Source organism: Lycorma delicatula, chromosome 9 (assembly GCF_047948215.1).
Source record: "Lycorma delicatula isolate Av1 chromosome 9, ASM4794821v1, whole genome shotgun sequence".
Lineage (NCBI taxonomy): Eukaryota > Metazoa > Arthropoda > Insecta > Hemiptera > Fulgoridae > Lycorma > Lycorma delicatula.
Window position 1 is genome coordinate 68,372,948 of NC_134463.1, and position 24,198 is coordinate 68,397,145.

The 24,198-nt window shown below is 29.3% G+C and overlaps 1 protein-coding gene across 1 annotated transcript in view; it reads left to right on the forward strand.

Annotated features, from left to right (window-relative positions):
* The window catches only part of LOC142329898 (uncharacterized), a 327,751-nt gene that overhangs the window by 226,897 nt on the left and 76,656 nt on the right, over positions 1-24,198 (forward strand). The window contains exon 3 of the mRNA XM_075374814.1: positions 12,839-12,947. Within this exon, the coding sequence (XP_075230929.1) occupies positions 12,881-12,947 (67 nt within the window). The 5' untranslated portion in view covers positions 12,839-12,880. The remainder of the gene's footprint in view (positions 1-12,838; positions 12,948-24,198) is intronic.

The window sequence follows — 24,198 nt, forward strand, 5'->3', positions numbered from 1 at the left end:
TACATTTTTTAAATGTATAAATTTGAAATATTTTTTAAAATATTTCTTGTAAGTATTATAAATTAACGAAAAATAATGATCAGTTAAGTAAATTAGAATTAAATGATCGTTATTATCAAGTAAAGAATACTTAGTAGAAGCAGTGTTGCTTCAACCGATATTATCTCGTAAAGAACTAATTTTAATTTTGATAACGAAATTGGAAAAATTTTTTGAACTTAACAAAAAAAAATATTGTTCGCTGAGGTTGAATATTTAAAACGATCTTATTTAATAAAAAAAAATCATTTCGTTAAAAATGCAATTTTTAAGAAATTCTAAAAACACTTTATAAAAAAATTTGTCACTAAATAAGAAAAATTAATTCAGAAATAAATGAAATAAAAAAGTAAATAAGTAAAACAAAAAAAAAGAAGAAATTGTAATAAAAGGATTAAATAAAATGTGAAACTATGTCTGTTGGCTTTAAATTTAATTGCGGTTATGTCAATTGTACTTCCGGGAAGTGGAAAAATAGGATGAATTAAATATCTGGGAATCAGAATTGATGAAAATTTGTCGTGAAAAAGGCATATATTTAAATTAAAATATTCAGTGCGACTATCCTTAACATTTTTTTCTCATTTGAATACTATATCATCATCATTTGGTGTTTTGCCTGGCGTCAGATCCATTAAGCCACCGCTGTCTCTATCCATTACTGTCCTAAGCCTTCTCCTTTCTCTCCTTGCACTTAACAATCTTCAGCTCGTCTATTAACTTCATCCTTTTTCTTTTATCATTTTACTGACCCTTCCCATATAATTATCAAGATCCACTTCCTCTAACCAGTTTCCTTTTCTTTTGTATACTTCCCGCTTAAGTCTTCTTTTTCTGCTTTAATCCTGTTCATCATATCTTCATCCTCATTTCATCTGTCCATCTGTTTTTCTCAACCCTTCTCCATATCCACAATCCAAAACATTCAAAAATATACTTCAAAAATGCAATATCCAGTAAAAGAAAATGTGTTCGCACTACACATGGTTTTTATACTAGATTATTGACTTCTTATAATTTTATCATACTGTAATTACTGAAGAATCAGTAAAAGATGAATAATTATTTCTAGTGCTTTAAGAAATGTAAATAAGACTGTATATTTCCGATCTCCGTGGCAGAGTGGTAGCGGCTCGGTTTTTCATCCGGAGTTCCCGGGTTCAAATCCTCCGGTCAGGCATGACATTTTTCATACGCTACAAAATTCCATCACCTTATCCCCGTACTAGCTTCACGCTTACATGGGGATATCATCAAGAAAATAAATGACGCTAATGTCAAAGGAATGTTCAAAGAAGTTGGCGATGTCAGGGGATGCTGATCAGCTAAATAAATCTCCACCTTATTTGCTTCAGTCAATTCAAAGTTTGATGATGATATAACAATATGAGGAAGAACTTAATCTTTTATTTGTTCGTCATTAAAGAAAAAGGTTTGTCAGGTTCTTAAGTTGACCAAAGGTTTTTTTTAGCGTCCGGGACCACCGACAGGTATTGCTTCAGAGGGTGAGATGAAATGGCAATTTTATAGCGTGTAAAAATGCCATGCCTGATCGGGATTCGAACACTTAAGGCCAAGAAGCTACCAGTCGCGCTAAGGAGGTTGGCGTTCTTAAGTTGACCAGAAAAACTTCAACTCGTTCCCATTGTTTATGGGTAATAAAATTCCACCATTAAGATTTTTATATGTTAACAGGATTTTGGAAAGCTTTTTTATAAAAAAAAGTGGGACAACCGGTTGCTTTGGAAGCGACTCCGTGTAGTATCGGACAGATAACTAATATCATGTTCTGGCTCGCCCGTATGCAAGAGCGGGAGGAGTCAGGATACTTTTGCTGATGACTAGAGGGCGGGGGGGACCCTTGCGGTGTGAGAGGGCGCGAGAAAGGGAATGGGCTTGTGCCATGCACGTTTGGATCCTGGCAGGATAGGAACGTGGACAGGTAGCCCTCCTGAGGAGGGGCGTCTTCTTGGCCTCTGCGTCGGGCAAGTTGCCATGACACCCTGAGGCAACCGAGTTTATCTAACCGACGGGGACCGTGCCGTGCGGTGTTAAAAAGAGAAAAAAAACAACAAAAAACTAATAAAATGCTACGTGCACCAGCTTCAAGTTGCACCCAGTTTCATTAAGTTTCCATTAAAATTTTTTAATGTGCTTCCAGTTTTGTTGAAAACTGACGATAATTCTGTAAAGCATTTTAAAAAAACTGTGTAATTGACTATTTACCCGGAACTCTGATGAAATTGAAACAATATTCACTGTACTTGCATAGTATTAATTATTTGAAATCTATACAATGCTTAACGATATAATAGTGGAATATAAATTAAGTGTAAATGAAATTATGTGGTGCCAGGAATTATGATAAAATTTATTATACTGAATATATGGTGTTTTATATATGCGATTATGGGAAACCGCTTCCGTTCTTGTGTCAGAGATAAGTTTTCCCTATTCTTTATTGGATGTGTATATTTATCTTATTATAATGAGGTATAATTATGTAAAATCTATTTTTAAGATTTTAATCGTAGAAGTTAATAGCTAGATAATTTTTTTATTAATAAATTTATTATTTAAACTTAAAAACAAAGAAACAGTACACCTTCAAAGCACTCCAGCGTTTTTTCTTCTTCTATTTTAAGAATACAAAAGCTCAGCCTAAATTTTTAAAATAAGTTTTACTTACTAGCTCGTATCATGTATTTCGTAGATGAGAGATTCCAAAATTAGATTTTCTCTTGTGCTGAAGCCAAATAAAACATTTTAGGAACAAATCGACTACCAGTTTAATGAGATTGTTGAGATAAGCTACATATAAATTCTTTTCTACAGTCATGTAGTTTATCAGTGAGTCCCAAACATATTATATCCATTTAAAAACTAGGCGTTCAAAAGATTATTCAATTTCATTAGAGAAATAAAAAGATCTTTGAAAAGATTCCTGTATGAGAAACTTACGAATTTTTGTTTAAAGTTAGGTTTTCCAACTTTTCTTTGTATCATAAGAAATTCACCGTTATACTAAAATTATTCTATCTATACAAACGGTTTCAATGTAATACTTTTCTTCCGCTTTGGACCCAGAAGTCAGTAATTTTAGAATCTTCAATATTTAAGTTTCCTACATTGTTAAAGGATAGCCGATCTAACAATAATTTATAACAATTCCAGATCATCAAATAAATTATACTGGCCTGAGTTAACTGTTTGATGCATGAAAGTGTGAAAATATGTTATCGATTGACCTTGATGTTAATCACAACGTTGTTTTACCATGTACTTAGCGTTGGGATAAAACACGGCGAAAAAATTCTATTTTTGTCCATTTTATCAGTTTTTTCACAAAATTCCAGGATTTCACTAGCAGTTGAAAAAAATTAAAAAGCAGGATTCTTAGTGTTTTACTTGTTTTCGGCGTTTATTGAAGTAAATATATTAAAAGAAAAAAAATCATGTGGAAAATATCGGGCAAAAACATTTGTTGAAGAATAGAACAAACGATCAGCAGAAGAAGAGCGTCGTACAGAAAAAAGTAAAAAAAAATTTAGGTATTGAACGTCTCTCGGGAAAAGTAGGAATGATAAAACAGATAGTTTCTGTGATTAGCGTGTCTATTTAAAAAGAATGAAAAATAAGGTAGAAAATTTGAATGAAGAACTTCTTTTAAGATAAGGACGAAAAATCTATGAAAAATTAGTTCAACAATTGTCTTGTGAAAGAGAGAAAAAGAATTTAGTAAATACTATAAAAAAATAAACTAACTTATACAATAACAAAAATAAATAAAATACAATAAAAGTTAGCAAATTCAAATATTTTTGATTTTGCGAACCGGCGAAGTGAGACCAATGTGCGGTGTTTGTAATAAAACACTGACAATCAAGCATCTAATAGAAGAGTGTACCATATATGAGGACCTCAGAAAGAGGTTCCGTCTTAGAAATAATATTAGTGCTGATCTGGATAATGGAAATGAAGAAAATATAGTTGCATTTTTACACGCCAGTGGACTTCTTAAAAGTCTATAAAATGAAAGTTTAAAGCTGTGATAAAAGAATCTCTAAGCGGTAGTTTTATATATATATAAAACTAATAATATATAATATTATATATATTATATATATATATATATATATATATATATATATATAATATATAATATTTTATATATATATATATATATATATATATAAATAAAGAAATGGTATTGATAAGTTGAAATTTAAATTTCATCTTTTGAAAACCTTATCTCAAATTTTAATATTGGGGCCCTTTACACCCCGTAAGTGTTTGTGATTGTCCTTGTCTTTTATGTCTTAATGTTTATTGTGAAGTTTGTGTTTTTAAATAAAATGTAAGGGCCCTTTACACCCTTACATATGACGATCCTGATGGAGATAATAATTTCTTTTAAAGAATGAGGGCTAAACGAGGGCTAATGACCTTAGCAGTCGATGCCCACAAAAAAAAAAAAAATAATAGTAATCACAACCACAAAAAATTATAATAAACAGTGATTACTTACATAACAGAATTTAAACTAATCGTCAGGATTTATTTACATATAGAAATATTGAAAACCAGAATTCATTTCCACTGACAAAAAACATTAGCATGACCGCTAATTTTAACATTTCTAACTACCATTCTTGTATTAACAATAGTACAGTAGATAAGATAAGTATGAAGTTATTTCACGGCAAATGCTGTTAACAAATAAAACTACGCAAAAATTTATGAATGAAATTTAGTATTTATCTCTTTCACTTATTTTCATGTACTGTCTATACTGAATTGCTTGTGACGTCACCTTAATGGCGTCAAACTAGTACGCAGTAGATATTCACTCCTTTACTCACCTCCTTGCGGAATACTTTCTTTTCAAACTCACATAATTACTCCTCGCTTAGAACTCTCTCGCATAACTCTATCGTAGCAGTCTCTCGCAGACTGACTGTCAATTGGTTTTCCTCGGAGTATTTATATTCTTACCCTCTTGACATGCAGGATCAGACCCTAGTTGAGCATGAGAACGATCGACCGAGCCCTTTAATTTTCTCATGCATTCCTAATCTGGTCCGGTAACTCTTCTCACGGAACAACATCTATTTAGGTTTGTCAGCGGGCAGTATTACAAAGGACGATTGTTAAACGGACCTGTTAACTTTACTAAAAGGGTTTCTTTTAGTCCCTTTCTGGATTCCTCCCATTATTATATTTTGTACTACTTTCTTCTTAATTGGCTACTATTTCTTCTTATATATATATATGCTATGACACTCAGTAATGTATGGATTCCAACTCAGGGTCATACAACTAAATCGGTTCAGTCTTTGAGTTGCTATGGTAGCACCAACATACATACATACATACATACACTCTAAATACATTACAGTCCTTTTTGGGTAGTCGTGTAAAAAACATCACGCAACAAAACTTTAACCAAAAGACTTTAACTGTTATTTAATGACCTTTTTTCACAGCTAATTTCAAAAATGGTCTACAGTACTTAATCTTAACTTACTGCCCAACAGTGAAACACCAAACTAACAAATAATCGTACTTCTAAACTATTCTTTTTCATATTGAACAGATCACTACTTCTGGTGAAATGTATATCCCTTTTGCAACTATTTGGTTGTGAAAGAAATTAAGGCAGTTGTTTTGGTTAGGGTTGACGTAGCTTGATTTCTTTCAATTTCCTTTAAAATTATGTATCACAATCCTCTTCTTTCAATTTAAAATTTTTGTGTTGCCACCATGAGAACATAATGGTCTTTTATTGAAAATAAATCGTCTAGAAAGTAACATTTGCTAAATTTTATTTCCTTATATTTCATGGTTGAAAAGTTATATAAGGAATCCCATTTTTGTTTTGTTAACGCCCTATATTTATATATATATATTTTGTTATTTAATATTATAATAATTAATTCGCTACATAAGCCAAGGCTATTGCGTTAAAAATACTGTGAAATATTTTTAGTGTTTGTAAACCGTCAAACTTAACCGGGATTCGAATTCAGAACCTTCCGGATGAAAGACAAAAATAATATCCTACTTTCTGTACTCAAATTTATCGTGTGTGATGTAAAAAAAATGTAAGCTTCTATGAAATATATTTGTGTTCTATTTAAATGTCTTATATTCTTATTTTGCCAATTATTCATTTCGTTATAGAATTTCTGTAAGTTTGAAAAGTTCTTGTAGCTTATTCAAACATTTTAATTTACTTATTGAATCTACAGTGTTTTAAATTTCAATTTACCGATCATGTTCAAGCATAATTTTATATGTCTATACTCTATACACGTGTAGGTAGTTAATAATACAACCTACTGTAGCTGTAACAGTTAATTTGTTTGTAGTTCATGTAACACACACACACACACAAAATTGGAGTGCAATGAATAGCGGAATATTATTTTAACAATTTGTTGCCTCATGTATTGTGCTATTGGTAAGAATAGACATAATTATTATTTGTTATAAACTTCCTCCAAGTTATTATTACTCGTATAATAGGGTTCATTAATTTAAATTATTCAGAATTATTACTAATAATACGTTCTCCATCATTAGCCTAAAAAAAATCTGATGTGGACACCATATAACTTCCTTGTACGCTTATTTAAATTACATATACACATTTTTTTGTTGCAATTCATTTAAACTTATTTCATTTGAAAGTGAGATACGATCCTCCAATTCTTTAATAAAGTGGACAGTTACACAGAAATATGGCCCTAAAGATGCCCTTAGCATTTTATATTAGTTTTGTTTCACGTCGCTCAAGTAGATATCTGGTATACGTGTCGGATCCGTTACACATCGGTTCGATTCCGACTTCATACTCATATATTCTTTTTAACTTCTTATTTTTTTAAATTTAAATTACTGATTTATTAATAATTAATAAACTCTGATTGTAAAAATGTTTGAATTACAATGAAAAGTACATAAACTTTTATTTCATTAATAACTTCTGATTTTTTGTCATTTTTTTTTTATTGTTATTATGGCATTATTATTTATTAACTTTTTTTTTTTAGAATCGGAGATTAATAATTATTAATAAATTAATACATTTAAATTTAAAAAAAAAAACAAACTTTATATATATATATATATATATATAGAGTGATAAAACAATATAATGGGGGTTCCTGCACAATTTTTCCCGTCTACCTGTCTCTCCAATATCAAAGCGACTATTATTCCAGGATGCTTTAATATGTGGCCTATAAGTCTGTCTCTTCTTTTCACTATATTTTTTCAAATGCTTCTTTCTTCATCGATTTGGCGCAACACCTCTTCATTTGTCACTTTATCCACCCATCTGATTTTTAACGTTCTCCTACACATTACTTTTTTACTTTTTAATATTCTATTATTTAATAAATTAGAAATCTAATTTCTATTTAGAAATGGCATAAGTACGTACGTACGTACGTATGGCATGCATTTATACGTACGATTGTGAAAAAAATGTTTTAAGAAAATGTTATTTATTAAAAATAATATTCATTGGTTTTAAACCAGACAACAAAACAGATATTATCGCCTTACACGAGAAAAAATCTTCTTACATTTCGATTGTTTTTTTTTTTTTTAATAAACTGCCTACAATCTAAGAAATTGGCAAATTTAATTTAGGTTATTTCAAAAGGTTTACAAAAAAAATTGTTCCCTTGATTATTTTTTTTTAACAATACAATTAATTTGTATAATTAAGATAACCCGAAATTTACTAGAGCGTAATTTTATTTTATAGTTATCTTAAAAATTTATTAAATTCATAGTTGCATCATTATTATTTTTAACTATATGAATTATAGCCTCTTATTTTCCGTTTTCTAATCGATAATTAAAAAAAAAAAAAATTTATAGGAACATAAAATAAAAAAAATATTTTATGTGTATGTATGGGTAATTAAAGAATAAAAAACGTGTATTCCATTTTATATGTTTATAAATATACGAGTACGCTCAAATAGTTTCATTAATTTTTTCTGGATTTTGTTCAATTTGTGTGTAAACACTTAAAATAAATTAAAAATGTTAACTATTTTCGCGTAATTAATTTTAATATTATGTCATGAATTTATATTTTACATAATTTATACATACTTTAACCAGATAATAATTTTATAATTAATTGTTTGTATCTTGATAGTTATCCGATCAAGATTTTACTAAGATTTCTCTACGTTTATCCAGGAATGTGTTGGATTAACATATACCGGGTTGGTCTAGTGGTGAACGCGTCTTTCCAAATCAGCTGATTTGGAAGTAGAGAGTTCCAGCGTTCATGTCGTAGTAAAGCCAGTTATTTTTACACGGATTTGAATACTAGATCGTGGATACCGGTGTTCTTTGGTGGTTGGGTTTCAATTAACCACACATCTCAGGAATAGTTGAACTGAGAATGTACAAGACTCTACAGTTCATTTATACTCATATATATCATCCTCAGTCATCCTCTGAAGTATTATCTAAACGGTATTTACCGGAGGCTAAACAGGAAAAGAAAGGAAGAGGAATGTGTTGGAGCAGCTCTTTTTTTATCCATGGATTAGAATACCTACCCTTGCATATCTTCAGGAATAATTTTTATTAAGTACCAATCTGAATGAAAGATTTATTTATTTATTCATTAATCCAATGATTCTGTGATCAAGATTTTTTTTAATGATTTCCCTTAATCCTTCCTGAAAAATTTTGTGCATAACAATTGTCGTTTTCTCCTTGTAATTTAAATCCAAATATATTTTTACCCACCGGGGTTTTGTCTAGTGATTTTATCACTTTCTTTAGTAGCTGATTTTCTGAAGTCGAAGGTTTGAGATTCAAATTTTTGTAAAGAATCCTACTATTATACGAATTTGAATACTAAAACTTGGACACCGGTTTACTTTGGTGATTGGGATTTAATTAACCACACATTTCACGAATGGTCGGCGTGAGGCTGTACAAGTCAATTATGTCGTACATATCATTCTCATCTCATTAAGTTGCTTATTTTTCACAAATTGAACATATTGCAATGTACATATTAGCAATAGAAAAAAATGAAATATACTGTTGTGATTAAATATCCTTTGGTCTGTAACCAAAAATACATCTATACAATTCACCTGAAATACAATAATTCATTAACAATAGACATTAACAATTCATTAACAGTTTCATCTAGAATAACGGAGTTAACAGCATTTCAAATTGGTTCTTGTAATAATATAAATGAAACAGGAAACCTGTTATTCTCCCGCATATTAAATACAGCGCTTCTTTATCAGATATTTCCCCTAATTGTAAATGTTAACTCTTGCAAAAAATATCAACTAAACTATATTTTTGCGTATAATTTACCGCCACTTCAGCATTTAAGCTACGAAACTAACGACCAATTTTAAAGGATGCTCTATTTTTAACATTATATTAACGAAACTGGTCAACAGTATAAACAGATCCGTCAATAAACATAAATACTTCCTGGTACGCCGTACAAGGAAGTAAAAATCTGTTACTAATAAAAAAAAATCATAACTCAAAAAATACGAATTTTTCCATTTTTTTTGAGAAAGATAATGGTGTAATTTTTTGATTTCTTTAAAATATAATCTATTCGCCTCTGTGAACTAGACTAAAATAAACTGAAATGTAGCGCTAAATTGCTTCGACTTTATTGTGTATAAAAAAATATATATATTTATAAAAGCCTTGTATTACAACAGAGTACGTTGATGAACACCACCAGTAACACGCAATGTGTTATACGGTTGCCACACCCACAAACACAAACACACACACACACATGGCTCGCTCGGGCGCATAGAGAGTGGAAAACATAAAAACACATAACACCATCTTATCAATAACACCCCCCTCTAAACAGCTTATATATATATACTCACACACACCCATATACCAGATCGTTTGGACACGCCTTTCTAGTTAATTCTGTAGCTTTTGGTCAAGAGGTTAAAAAAGAATAATGTTCTATATCCCTATTTCATTATGTATTTTCATTAAATTTTATTATCATTTAGCTTAAAACTAATAAGTTTTCCAGTTAGATTTTATATTTAGTTTATTATTTTCATATAAATTTGAATTGTATTTATTCAACAGGTATGTGTACCTGTTGATTTCTGAAATTAGAATTTTTTTGTTTTAAGTTACAGACCTGTTAGGCTATAATTTTATAATAATATACAAACAATATAATTAATTTTTCAAGTAATTAATCATATCAACCTCCGTAAAAGATGTGTAGCGTCTCTTTCTCTTATACAGAAAGTTCTGTAATATATAATGCTTTTCAAGCGTGGTATTCTTCGCACGGTACAAAGTTTATATGACAAAAAAAATGTGCGGTTACTCTTGCACATCGATTCATGCTGTAGTTACTTCTTGCATAAATAATATTTATATATATATATATATATATATATATATACACTAATACTAAAAATTAAAACTTTATTTATTTATTTATTTATTTTTTTTTTACTAATTTGCAAAAAAATTAATTTTAATTATAATTTTTAATAAATTTTAGTAGATGTTGTTAAATTTTTAAAAAACATTTTTGATTTAACAAATGTGTGTTCCGTAAATGTTTAAAAAAAAATTTCTTTAATTCTGTAGTGCCGGATTCTTCAAAATAAGATGTTAATAATTTTGAATATGATATAATTAATTAATCTGATAATTGTTATCAAATAATAAATTTGGATAATTTATCAGATGTTTTTAAAAAATAATTTTGTTTGATAAATATAAACGTGTGGAGGAAATATTGTAGATATTGTTAATATCTACAATATTAACAATATTGTAGATATTACAACTTTATGCGAATTTAAAAGTTTAAGTTTGCAGTAATGTCTCTGGTAGAATCAGATTTGAGTGGTTACACAAGAATGAAATTTTCTTTCAATAATTCCCATTGAATTTACATATTTGTAAAGTTATTAAAAATTTGAATTTGCGAGCTCCTGCTGAAGTGTTACTTTCTGAAGGAATGTTACATTTGTTATTTTTAGTAAACGTAATACTAATATTATTTCCCTAAAAAAAGGAAAACTTTTGATTTATTTTAAATAAATAATTCAGAAGGTCACAGGTGAAATATTTTTATTATATATATAATGTTTACGTTGCAATCTGTTCAACTAGTGAAGAATAAGCAGTCCTCCCACACTACCCAGTAAGATGAGAATGATATGTACGTTATATAAATGAGGTGTCGTCTCGGGTTATACAGGCTCAGGCCGACCATTCCTGAGACGTGTGGTTAATTGATTCCCAACCACCAAAGTATCTGTACCAACCTCAAAACCCTGTGCCATACGGTCAGACAGTGTGGCACACATGGTATGGCAGACAAGGTGGACCACCTCACGAAAAGGCGAATGGACCCGGCGTTTAATAGGTGACTTCGGGCCGTGGATTGGGAGGGGACTTGGTGAGCTGAATTATTGGTTCACCCAATTCCTGATCGGCCACGGCTCATTCCGGACCTACCTGTTTAGAAGACACAAAGTAGATAACCCGAAGTGCCGATATTGTGGTCAGAGGGACACAGATGAACATGTCTTTTTCCAATGCGTTAGATGGGAAAGAGAAAGATGTATGGTGATTCCTGGTCAGATAGACGTAGGCAATATCATTGGAGTAATGCTAACAAACAGTGATAATTTCTCTGCGGTGTCTAGCCTTTTATACAGTGTGCTGTATTGGAAGTGCAGGATACAAGGGGTGAAAGACAGACAGCCTTTAGTGGAGCTGTCGTTCGTTTGTGTTTACACAGATGGGCCGTAATGCTGAAGCGGGAGGACTCCGGTAGCCCTTGAGCAAGCGGCAAGTAGTACCAGAATCCCAACTGAGGTGTCGGGTGATATACAAGTATGTGAGTATTCAAGGTGAGTGCAGTTGCAATTCTAGATCGTAAATCAGAAGTGTAATTAATATTCTCTTACAGCCCTCAGTGGAGCCGTCCGTTCTTGCGCGGGAGGGCGGCGGTGGTGAAGCTGTGAGACTCTTAGGCCTCCCTGCTTTGGCACCCCCGGGGTTGTGTTATACTTAATTCCAAACCCGGCTACGGGTGGCGAAGAACGGTGAAGTAGGAGTTTTAGTCGGTAGAGTCCGGGCACACATAGGCTCTTAACATCTGAACCCGAATCCGTGCGAGTCCGACACTCTCCCACTTGTGTGTGTGTGGGGGGGGGGGGTACGTAAATGGTATTTCTCCGCAACACCGATAATAAAAAAAAACAACACCAAAGTATCCATTGTCCTATTATTCATATCCGTATAAAAACAAGTGGCTTTTACTAGAATTTAAACCTCAGAACCTTTGACTTCGAAAATCAGCTGTTAAACAACTGATTTGCGACCCCGCGGTAGGTCAGGTGAAATATAAAAAATAAAATCTAAGATGCAATAATGACGTCATTAATTATAGGTCTTTGTAGACCTCGAAGGATTGTTTATCAACATGAAAAATAGTTTGTTGTTTTCTCTGTGCATTATAGAGAGGTTAATAAATGAACACTCTTAAATTGTTCTTGTATTTATTTAAAGAAAAAAAATATATTTTTTCGCTCTGTTTTCTTATCAACCCTTAATGTCTAATGGTTACTGTAATTATGAACGCATTTTAAAAGATTATATTGCACACAATATAATATTTTAAAATGCGAACAGTAATTAGTATAATGTGATATCATGCTAATTAAAATTTACTGTAACATCCTCTAATTTCTGTTTGTTTTTATTTCAATTTCAGAAGGCTGATGCCTTTTAAAGAGAAAAGAAAACGACAACGCTCATGCATGGCGAGACGGCGATGCACAGCACTAAATTTCGTTATATGCTTATTTTTTTAACTACTGTTGGTAAGTATTTAATATATATATATATCGTATTTTGTTATTTTTATGGTTGATACAGTTCAAATTTTTTTAAAGGATTTTGAACTAAAGATCTTATTTAATAAGGTCCTACATTCCAAAAAAAGACAGAACTCTTTTCGATTTCACACATATGTAATTTTTATTTTTGCTTGTTAAAGTTTTTGAATCTTCACTAAATCATCGATTTTAGAATTTTTTTTTAATTTTGGTATATTACAATTTGTAGAGAAAGTTCAATATTACTGTAATAAGTTTAATGTTTCTAATAAAATGTTCTATTACAGTGTCTTACTGTTATAATATCTAATATTGTATTTTCACATCATAATTATATATACAAGGTGATTTACCAGATTATACAGATACTTTGGCATATTTGAATGTTGTAATATCTACTTGTGCACCAAGTAGATTGCAATCGACTGTACCAAAAGGTTCCAAAATCCAAACTGGATTTTGAATTTTTTTTAACTGCAGTAATAAGCCCTCATTGAGAGCTTTTTATTGATATAAGTGGTACATATTTTCATTGGTTCCAGAGTTACATTTGAATTAATGAAATATTTGGATCTTAGAAGGGTAAGGCACATCGGTTCGAATCACGACTTCTTTTTTGACTTTTTTTTTAAATTTAAATTTATTGATTTATTAATAATTATTAACCTCTTAATTGTAAAAAAAAAACTTTTAAGATAAATATTAATTCAATAATAATAATAATAATAAAAAAGTATATATGTAATTTAATAGGCATACAAGGAGGCCATGTACCCATATCAGATTTTTTTTTTTTACAATTTTCCTGCTTCATGAATTTTTAGTAATCTGTTTCAGAAATATATTACAGAAATTCTATAACAATTAAGCTAATTATTTTCCCATCCCTAATTGATCCATCCCGATTGACTAACACATTTCAGTACTGTAAACAACTCATATAGCATTGTACCAAATTTTCAGATCGTATGATGCCTCTACAAAAATTAAAAATTTTTAAATGGTGACGCATATCCCACTCCTTTAAATAAGTTCAAAATTTTATGTTATCGATGTATTTGAACTAAATTTCACGTTTTAATGGTTAACGGGTCATATTAAGTGGACATTAAGCAGGTAATGAAAAAGATTACAACAAATAAAATTATAAATAAATAATATTATTTTTATTATTTAAAGTGTGAGTAAGGATATCAAATATTAAATTCCACGGAAAACTAAATGAACTGTTATGTCATTTGCCCTATTGTATCAAATGAAACCATGGGAAAATCTTGATAAGAACCGCTTAACAATATTTATGTCTATGATACATTATCAGATTACAGGCATGTAACATAAGTAAAAAAATCTTATGCATTATGCTAATATTACAATTTTAATTATAATAAATCTTTACGATTTATAAATTTCTTCCACGTATCCTTTTCCCTGTAAAAAAAAAAAATTATAATATAGACCTACGACCTATCAATAAAATATATTGAAAGATTTTCACCTGTTACACCCATCTTGAGGAAAATATAGAAAGAATTGAATGAAAACCACATTAGGTGACACGATGGTTCATTATAAGTATGAATATATTACTTCATTTCTAACAATAGATTATGAATGTAGTTGTGATAAAAAATTAAAAAAGGCCTATATAATATGAGATGAAAATTACATGAATGTAATCGGTGTATGAATTAATAGAATAAAAGTTCTTAAAGTACTTTGAGAAATGAACTCAAACATAGAAATTTACAATTATATAATCTATTCTAATCAGTTCAAGATAAAAATCTAAACAGTATTTTGGTCCTATGTACTGATATTTGCTATATATATATATGTATATGTATTGCTGGGTTTTGCAGCAACAAAAAAAACAGATCAGATCAGATCAGTTATGTTTCCATTATAAATAAATCAAAAAAATTATTATGCTTTAATGAGCAATGTTCATTTACTATGCTTAATTTACAAAATGTATGAACAGAATTGTGCCTTTCATACGAGTGACATAAACAGACAAATCAATTTCAACTTTAACATTTAACGACTCAATTTTTTTTTAACTAATATTTCTTTTGCTACCTCTTTAGGCAACCTAATGACATATAGACCTACAGGCTGCCCTTTGGAACTGTTGCTAATTGTATTCTTAGTTAGCAATCATTTTACTGTTAAAGATAAATATTTAAAACTTATATTTGGATATAAAATAAATAATATGGTACATATGGCTTATTAGCCCCTAGTCAAATGTACGTCGACTACCCTCACATCAATATAAAATACCAAATTTGGCCTTATAATTGGTAAACTAAAATAAAGTTAAAAGAAGTCAGGCAGAGACAGAGTCCCCATTTATGACTAGACTGATTTGCCGCTAACAACTCATCTTTTAGCTGCACGATTACTGATGTGGTCGATGTCCGTACACAGTTATGGACACAAGCATGAATTTAGCCGATGGCAGGATCTACCTTAACAAAAAATTGACTTTGTTGGCTATAGTTTAATGAATCAACTGATTCCTGTACATTCAGTCCAGAAGTATGGCTTATGCCATACCACCATTACTGATGGACCATTTTTCCTTTTTGCTTTTAAGTTCCAGGATGATACTATCTTTAGCATCTAAGATTGTTTATTTAAATGAGTTAATTAAATCTTGCATTCTGATTACTAAATAATAATACATTATATACATCATTATGTTACTCCATGGATTAAAAAAAGAAACTACCTCAGAATTTGGCTGTATGGACCAAGGAAAACTGTGGTAAAACCTTGATTACAGCAGCATTACAAAATCATAATTCAGTGGAAAATTGGTATTAGTTTTTTAGGTTTTTCTGTTACTGTGTTTTGGTGGTTCAGTTGTTATCTATAAATATGTAAATATATATATATAACTTTTTATTACCGCATAAGAACATTTTAGTCATTCTATTATCAAAGTCTTTTCAATGGGAATGTTTGGGCATTGCAGTCTCCTCCCAGTACTTTTTAATATGTTCTGTTCTTTGTGCCCTTTCTAGCATTAAAAATTTTCATGTAGTGTGTTTTTCTGGTGAGTGTGAAGCGAGTGTTTTTATTTTGATTTTATTGTTTAATTTTAATTTTATCTTATTTGTGGTGTCTTCTGGTGCAAGGTTACTTTCCTTCAGATCCTCTCTTATTTCTCTGATCCATCTGCATCATGTCTTGATGTTTTTCAAGAGATTATACTTTTATAGAAGTTTCAGAAGTCTTGAATCTTCTGATTCAAGAAGATTACTGCAATTATATTTAAGAGTAATAAATTGTAAATTAATGATGCATCAGAAAATTAGCAAATATTTCAAATAACTATTCATTTTTTAAAAATAAATATTTTGTTAATAGTCTTAAGTTATGATTCTGGCCATCTAAAAATATTCTGCTGTTGCCTGCTGTAAAGTATTTCTATGCAATTTATTCAACTTATCAATTTATATTGTTCAAGCTGTAAGTTTCTTCTACCCACAATAAAAATGTATAAATGACTTGTGTATTGTTTTTCCTAATTAATTGTAGTGTTCTATTATAATGTTATTAATAATATATTGTATATTAAAAAATTTGAATTTATTGAAAATTCAAATTATCTATGTTTTGATTTGTTCTGAATTTTTAATGTTTAACGGTATATAATTTTTTGTTTTTAATTGAATGTTTCTTTTTCCTTTTTTTTTGATAGTGTTATTTATTATTTTTTAATTTATCCATTAGGTTCAATCGAATACATTTATCACCAAATTACAGTTGAATTCATAACAAAAGGGCTTCTATAAAAAAAAAAACTATTAATAAAATTATTGAAAATAATGAATGCTGTCATAAAAAACAATGTTAATTCCTGAATTTAAAACTTGTAAAATTTTTTTACAAACATAAAAAATACCTAATTATTATTCAGAAGTGATCCTGTAGTGAAAAAAAAACTATAGAATTTTTATGTTTCAGTTTATAAAACTGGATATGAAATTCTAATGTTGCAAAGAAAGAAAAAGAGGGGGTAATATAAAATATGGAACAAAAGAACTAAAATTTGAAAGGATTCAAGAAAAAATTCTAACTTGTTTTCTAAGTTATTATTACACTGAGCAATAAATATAAGTGCAATTAAGTTTACTTGTTTCTTACAACTATTAAAACTTCTAATTAAAAACAAAATACTATATTTCTTTGATTTTTTGTCAGACTTATGAAAAATCATTTTAGTATATAATTTTTATGCTATTAAAGTAGTACTGTAAAAGAAACTTCATTAACAAGGGCATTACCAATCGAGGTATGATTTTTTTTTTCGGGTGGGTTGGCAGTTAAGCATTACTGTAGAGGATGAGTTGAATAATTTGTAGCATGTGTGACCAGGATTTGTACTCGGGACCTCCAGGTGCGACGTTACCAGTCGTGCCACAGAGGTCGGCCAATCAAGGTATTCTGACTAACCCAGGTTGACTTTTTCCCTACAATAATTTTATCTGAAGAGATACATGCTTGTGGTTTCATGACTTTATCCTAAAATGATTGAAATTGTATTCACACTTGTGACTGACCCATTTTTCTTGCTTTTATAGTTATTATTGACAGGATATATTGGTGGGGTTGTGAGGCTACCCCGCTTGGTATGAAATTTCTTATCTTCTTATTTGTCAAAAATGACAACTAATAATTTTTTCACCAGTTTTCTCTTGGCTCCTTAACTACTAAAACGAAACATGACACTAGTTCGATACCCTGCATTCCAATAAGAAAGAGATTCTGAAGGAATTTTTGCCCTAGAGAAAGAAAGACGTTCATTCTTCAATGTTTGGTTTCACAAATGACCTGACTGTAGTTTTCTATGTTCCAAAAAGGGGCAAGTCTGTAATCTTACCCTCTACTCAGCATCATGAGAGGCAAGTGAGTGGTGAAGAAAGTGACTGAAATGATACTTCATTACAACAGAACTAAAGATGCTGTAGGTAATGGAGAAAAAATGACAAGAGAATACAGCTGTGTTAGAGGAACCAGGCAGTGGCCACTAAGACTTTTCATGGAGATGGTAGATATTGCAGCACTGAATGCATACATTTTGCACACACAAGATTTCCTGACTGGCAGGAGAATAACCAGAGCCGACCGAAACTCTTCATAACTGATCTGGCATTTGAACTCAGCAAAGGTAACATGCAGGAAAGAGTTAGAAACGTCAACAGTCTTCATAAGGATGTACAAGATGCGCTGAAAGCATGTGGTATTGAAATTCCGATAGCAATGATCCAACCCCAGAAACCCATGTTACCAACACCTCAACGATGTCAATATTGCAAGAAAAATTAATATTGTAAAATAAGATTTTGTTGTTTAACGTCCAAGAAACCTGTTTGTAATATACACAGAGAAGAAACTGTTATTGTGAAGTCCATGTTGTGCAAAAATTTACTTGAATGAACAGTTCAAAATGTTATTTGTTATTTTGAGGCCAAGTACTAGTTTACTGCAATGACAGCCAAAATGTATACATTTTTAATTTTATAGGTGTCCAATATTAAATTTCTCGTGTGAATGATATAAAATTTATTGTACTTTGCATCTACGTTCAGTTTAAATAGTTTTAATTATTTGAAAAACTGTATTGCAATACTAAATAAAGCTATTCTATGAAAATAACAGAATCTAAAAACAGATAATACACCAAATCACAAAATTGTATTGGGGTAGTCAAACTACCCCACTTGGTAAAATAAAGGTGTTGAAAAACTTGTTAACAGGAGGGTTAATGTAGACCGGATCTAAGCCATGCCATCAGACTAGCGAAAATAAATTATAGTATGTCATTATAACAAAACATCTTCTATTTGAAAAGTTATATTTTACAAATCTGGAATAAATACTAGTTAATTTGTGATATAATACATTATCTTTGTTCTTTTGTGCATATTTATTGTAAGTTTCAATTTATTTGAAGTTTGAAGAGAATCTTTAGGAATTCTGAAAATTACAACTTCATAATTATATAAACATTAGAGTCTTACATAGCTTCACAATTTCAATAAAGATAAAGATGGAAGGGTTGTAAATGTAACAAGAATTTCCACTGAAACTGTTGGCAAAATGCTGGGCATAAAAAAAAATTTGTACTAATAAGCATAATGTTTCTAGTGTACAACTAATAATTATTTTTAACCAATGACCAAGATTGAGAAGGATTTCAAAGAGAAACTGTCTCTTTTGCAATACTATTAAAAATTCTTACTGAAAAATATGACATTTTTTCCTACTAAATTTAAATAATATTGTACTTACTTATGATCGCAGAACAGTGCATTTGTCTCGTACAATATTAAATAATTTAATCTAGTGAAAATTTCTTGCTCATTGTTTCAGATTACTCTCTCTAAAGTTAATGAACAAAAAAAGCTGAAATCATGATAAATAGGGCTGTAAATAAGAAAAAACATATTAAACCACTTAACATAAGAACAACAAAAGTTAATCATTTTTTATCAAAATAAATTTTATCTTAATATTGTGAAATTTAATAATATACATCGATCATCTTAATGCATTCTTCCTGACAAAGTCAAATAATCATTACAAAAAAAAATTGCACATTTGGTTTAAATAAACAGAGAATTATATTTACCCTTGCTGATAAAAGAACACAAATTGCTCTCTTCACCATTATGTAACGTTAAAAAATATTTCCATGAATTACACTAATGAAAAATAGTTTTAATACCATGTATTTTTTGTGCAATTCAAATAATTTTTCTATCCTAGTATTCAATAAAAGTGCTACAGACTTGATTTTACATCAAATTTACTTCTATAAATAATTTAAATATATATACCCCTCTTCTAGTGGTAATATAAAATAAAAAAATTCAAATAAAATTTTCAAAAAATACCATTCTAAAAAAAAATGTTATTCCAATTATATGCATTTAATAAGGTGAATAGTAATTTTTGTGCAATTTCAAAACTGTAAACCAGAGCTAATTAAAGGGCCAGGGTATTTAGTAATGGAAATTTAAAGAAAATCTGATTAATGAATTAAGTAGCCTAAATTATGATATTACCTTATCTAATATCCGTTTTTCTTTAGTTTCTTTTGAATCATCCTCAGGAATATCTCTTTTCTTTCTCTAGCAGCAATCAGCAGTCATCTTTAGGCACCATTTTCCCTGGAAGTATGTTTCCATCTCCGACATATCCTGAGGAATGTGTTCAGTGTGCTTATCATATTGCTAAAGTTAAGTGGACAAAATTTCAGGTTCAGTGGATAAAATATGTGATTCTCTTTAGATTTATTTCTATTTAAAGTTACTTTCTTGCTTAAAATTATTTCCTCTTAATTTTATCCATTCATTTTTTTCAAAATCTTGTTTTTTGTAATATGATCTTATGTTTGTCCCAATTTTTATTTCATGTCATTCTTTTTTTTTGGTCTTTATTATTCCATTTTTTCTTTGTTTTCTGTACCCCACCTTACATTTAGACACAACTATAATGTGGTAAGAATCAGTGTCTATTCCTGGATGTAATTTACATTTCATAATTTACTTCGGAAATCTCTCCTAATAATTATAATAGTCTTGTTGTAGATGGATTTCACAAATATATATAAAATTCCTTTTATGAATTTTATCAATTACAGCTGAAACTTTGATCGATCAACCCTTCGTGTTTGATAAATTATCAAATCATTATTTTGAAACTTTCAGCCACTTTTAACTTTAAATATTTATGTTTGTTGGTATATACTGAATGATGATTCTTTATTATAATACACTATATTTCTTACTGTATATTTATAATATTTATGCAAAGTGTGAAGTCAATGACATAAATATTAATTTTTGGCAGCTTCTTCCTAAGTTTTATTTGTATACACTATTCTTTTTTCTTTCCCATGTGATCTTTGTTCTTCAGTACACATATTGCATTTTACCATCAGTAGTATATTTTATCAATTGCAAAAGAATTCTTTGATAAGTTTAAATAAAATTCATAGAGAAATACTGAGTTGATTATAATCCAATTAAAATTCTGCAAAAAAAAATGTCTTAGTATCTTATGAATTTTTTTTTTTTAATAAATTAGACTAATAAATAATTATGTAGAATTCAAAATTTGTTATTAATTATTATTATTCTGTTTTGGAGGATTTGAACTAATTTAGTTAAAAATATTGCTTCATATTTTGGGAGAGAGTAAAATACAAAATTAATTTTTGATGTTACCAGGGGAATCCAACAGCCTGGTAGATTTTCCAAATCAATGTGGGGTAAGACAATTAAGGTAAATTTCTTTAATGGATATTGAATGTTCATTTGATACTGAAGTAAGTCTTTCCATTGGGAGGATATCCTTTAGACTATTTTGAGTCAATAAATGAACACAGTGTGTTGATCATAGTTTATTTCTAGATGACCGACCAATTAAGACAAGGAACTACTGAACAATTACAATTTTTCCTGTTATCTCTGTATCTGTAAAATTTCACCCAGAAACTAGAATATTTTTCCCTTCAATATTAATCCTAAAAGTTTATTTACATTAATATAATGTGTTTATAGTGAATTCAGTCACACTTTTACTACTAAAAATAGGGTAACCGCAACAATATCTAAATAAAGTATTGCAAAATCTTAACAAATAATTATTGAAAAAATTCTTTACAAAGTCTGTGTTTAATAAATAAGGATAATTAATTATACTTCTATATTTTTACTTAAAACTATTTAAACTCAAATGCAGCATTCCATGAAATATTTTACCATTTATGATGTCAGAAATTAAAACTGTCTTTTACAAAAAAAAAGCCATTCACTTATTTTGTAAAAACAATCTGTTCATGAATGAGGTTTTACATTGTTTTCCTATAATGTAATTAAATTTGAAACTGTACTCACTCTTGCGATCTAGATGTTGATTGTGTTAATTTTAATCTGATCATTTTGACTTTTGAAATTAGCATTTTGTCATTTTTTGTTATACATTCATCAACACATCTACAATTTTGTAAGCATCACTTTAGTGTGTCACTTAGTTAAAATATCGCAATTTTCTGTACCTGAAACAAACTTGAAACACTCTAGAGAAAAATTAGTATGCAAATAGTAAAATAAATTAATACAAATTAACAAGTTATTAATATTCTAATTCTTTTGGAATCCATTTTTCCTGTCTTATTCTTCAATCATACTGTTTTGTTCATCATTTATTAGTTAAATTAGTACCATCATCTATACCTGAAACAGACTTAAATATTCTGAAATAGAATTAGTAAAAATATCAAGGCAATTGATAAAAATACAGTTTGATGTACTTGAAATATACACATAATAAATAAAACAGTGCTTAGGGAAAATTCTCTTCAGGTTAACATGGCTTAACAGCATGTACTTAATCTAATCTTAAATATGTAACAAAACATTTTTAAAATAATATCTCACTTCATAATTGGGCCTACTGTGGATGGGGGTATGGAACGCGAACATGGCTTAACATAATTAATTGTAACTTAAAATACAATGAACCTGTAAAAAGGACAACTCATATAATATATTTAAATTCAGTTACAACCTACTAAGGGGCTACTGAGGATAAGGATATGGAATGCAAATGCAACTTAACGTAACTAATTCTAACTTAAAATACATAATGAACCTGTAAAAAAAAAACAACACATACAACATAATTAAAATACAATTATAACCTACTGAGGGATCTACAGGGGAAACATGATTTTTCCTTAATTCTAACATGCTAATTTACTCTTAACATGCACATGTTTACAAAACAAAACAAAACAAGAATATATAAATATCTTAAAAAGAAACTTAATCCTACTAGAAAAGGAGTACAAGTTAGAAAGTAAGTAGTCCTTCCTTTAATTGTTATTATAAAACTAATTAGTTAAGCCACATTAACATTGTTCATTCTTAACTTACTTGAGTAATCATTGTCATTAATTTTGCTTACTGACTTTTTTCTTTAACTTAATCTGATCATTTTTTTGACTTTTGAAATTAGCTTTTTATGTTATTTTTTGTTATACATTCATCATCACATGTACAATTTTCTAAGCATCACTTTAGTGTCTTCTTCCAGCATTAATTAGTTAAAATATCAGTTTTCTGTACTTGAAACACTCTGGAGAAAAATTAGTATACAAATAGTAAAATAAATTAATACAAATTAACAAGTTATTAATATTCTAATTCTTTTGGAATTTATTTTTCCTTTTTTGTTCTTCATTCATACCATTTTTTTCATCATTGATTAGAAATTAGTACCATCATATATACCTAAAACAGACTTAAATGCTCTGAAACAAAATTGGTAAAAATATCAAGGCAATTGATAAAAATACAGTTTTATGTACTTGAAATATACACACATAATAAATAAATCAGTGCTTAGGGAAAATTCCCTTCAGGCTAACATGGGTTAACAGCATGCACTTAATGTAATCTTAAATAAATATAACAAAACATGTTTAAATTAATATCTCACTTCATAATTTGGCCTACTGTGGATCGGGGTATGGAACGCGAACGCGTCTTAACATAATTAATTGTAACTTAAAATACAATGAACCTATAAAAAACATAACACACATAAAATATTTAAGATCAGTTACAACCTACTGAGGGGCCTACTGGGGATGGGGGTATGGAATGCAAATGCAACTTAACGTAACTAATTTTAACTTAAAATACATAATGAACCTGTAAAAAAAACAACACATATAACATAATTAAAATACAATTACAACCTACTGAGGGATCGACAGGGGAAACGTGATTTTTCCTTAATTCTAACATGCTAATTTACTCTTAACATGCACATATTTACAAAACAAAACAAGAATATATAAATATCTTAAAAAGAAACTTAATCCTACTAGAAAAGGAGTACAAGTTAGAAAGTAAGTAGTCCTCCCTTTAATTGTTATTATAATACTAATGAGTTAAGCCACATTAACACTGTTCATTTTTAACCTATGTGAGTTATCGTTGTCGTACCTGACAAAAGATAAAAAGAACAATGTTAGTATTATGTGTGTACTGTTAGTAACAAAAACGTATTAACATTAAGAAAAATCAAATAATTGATAGCTATTCTATAACAAAGTTATAATTCAATTTTATGATTTAAAAGAGTAGAAAAGAGCGAATTAAAAGACCTTGTGTATCTATTTATTTATTGATCTAAGAAAACAAGA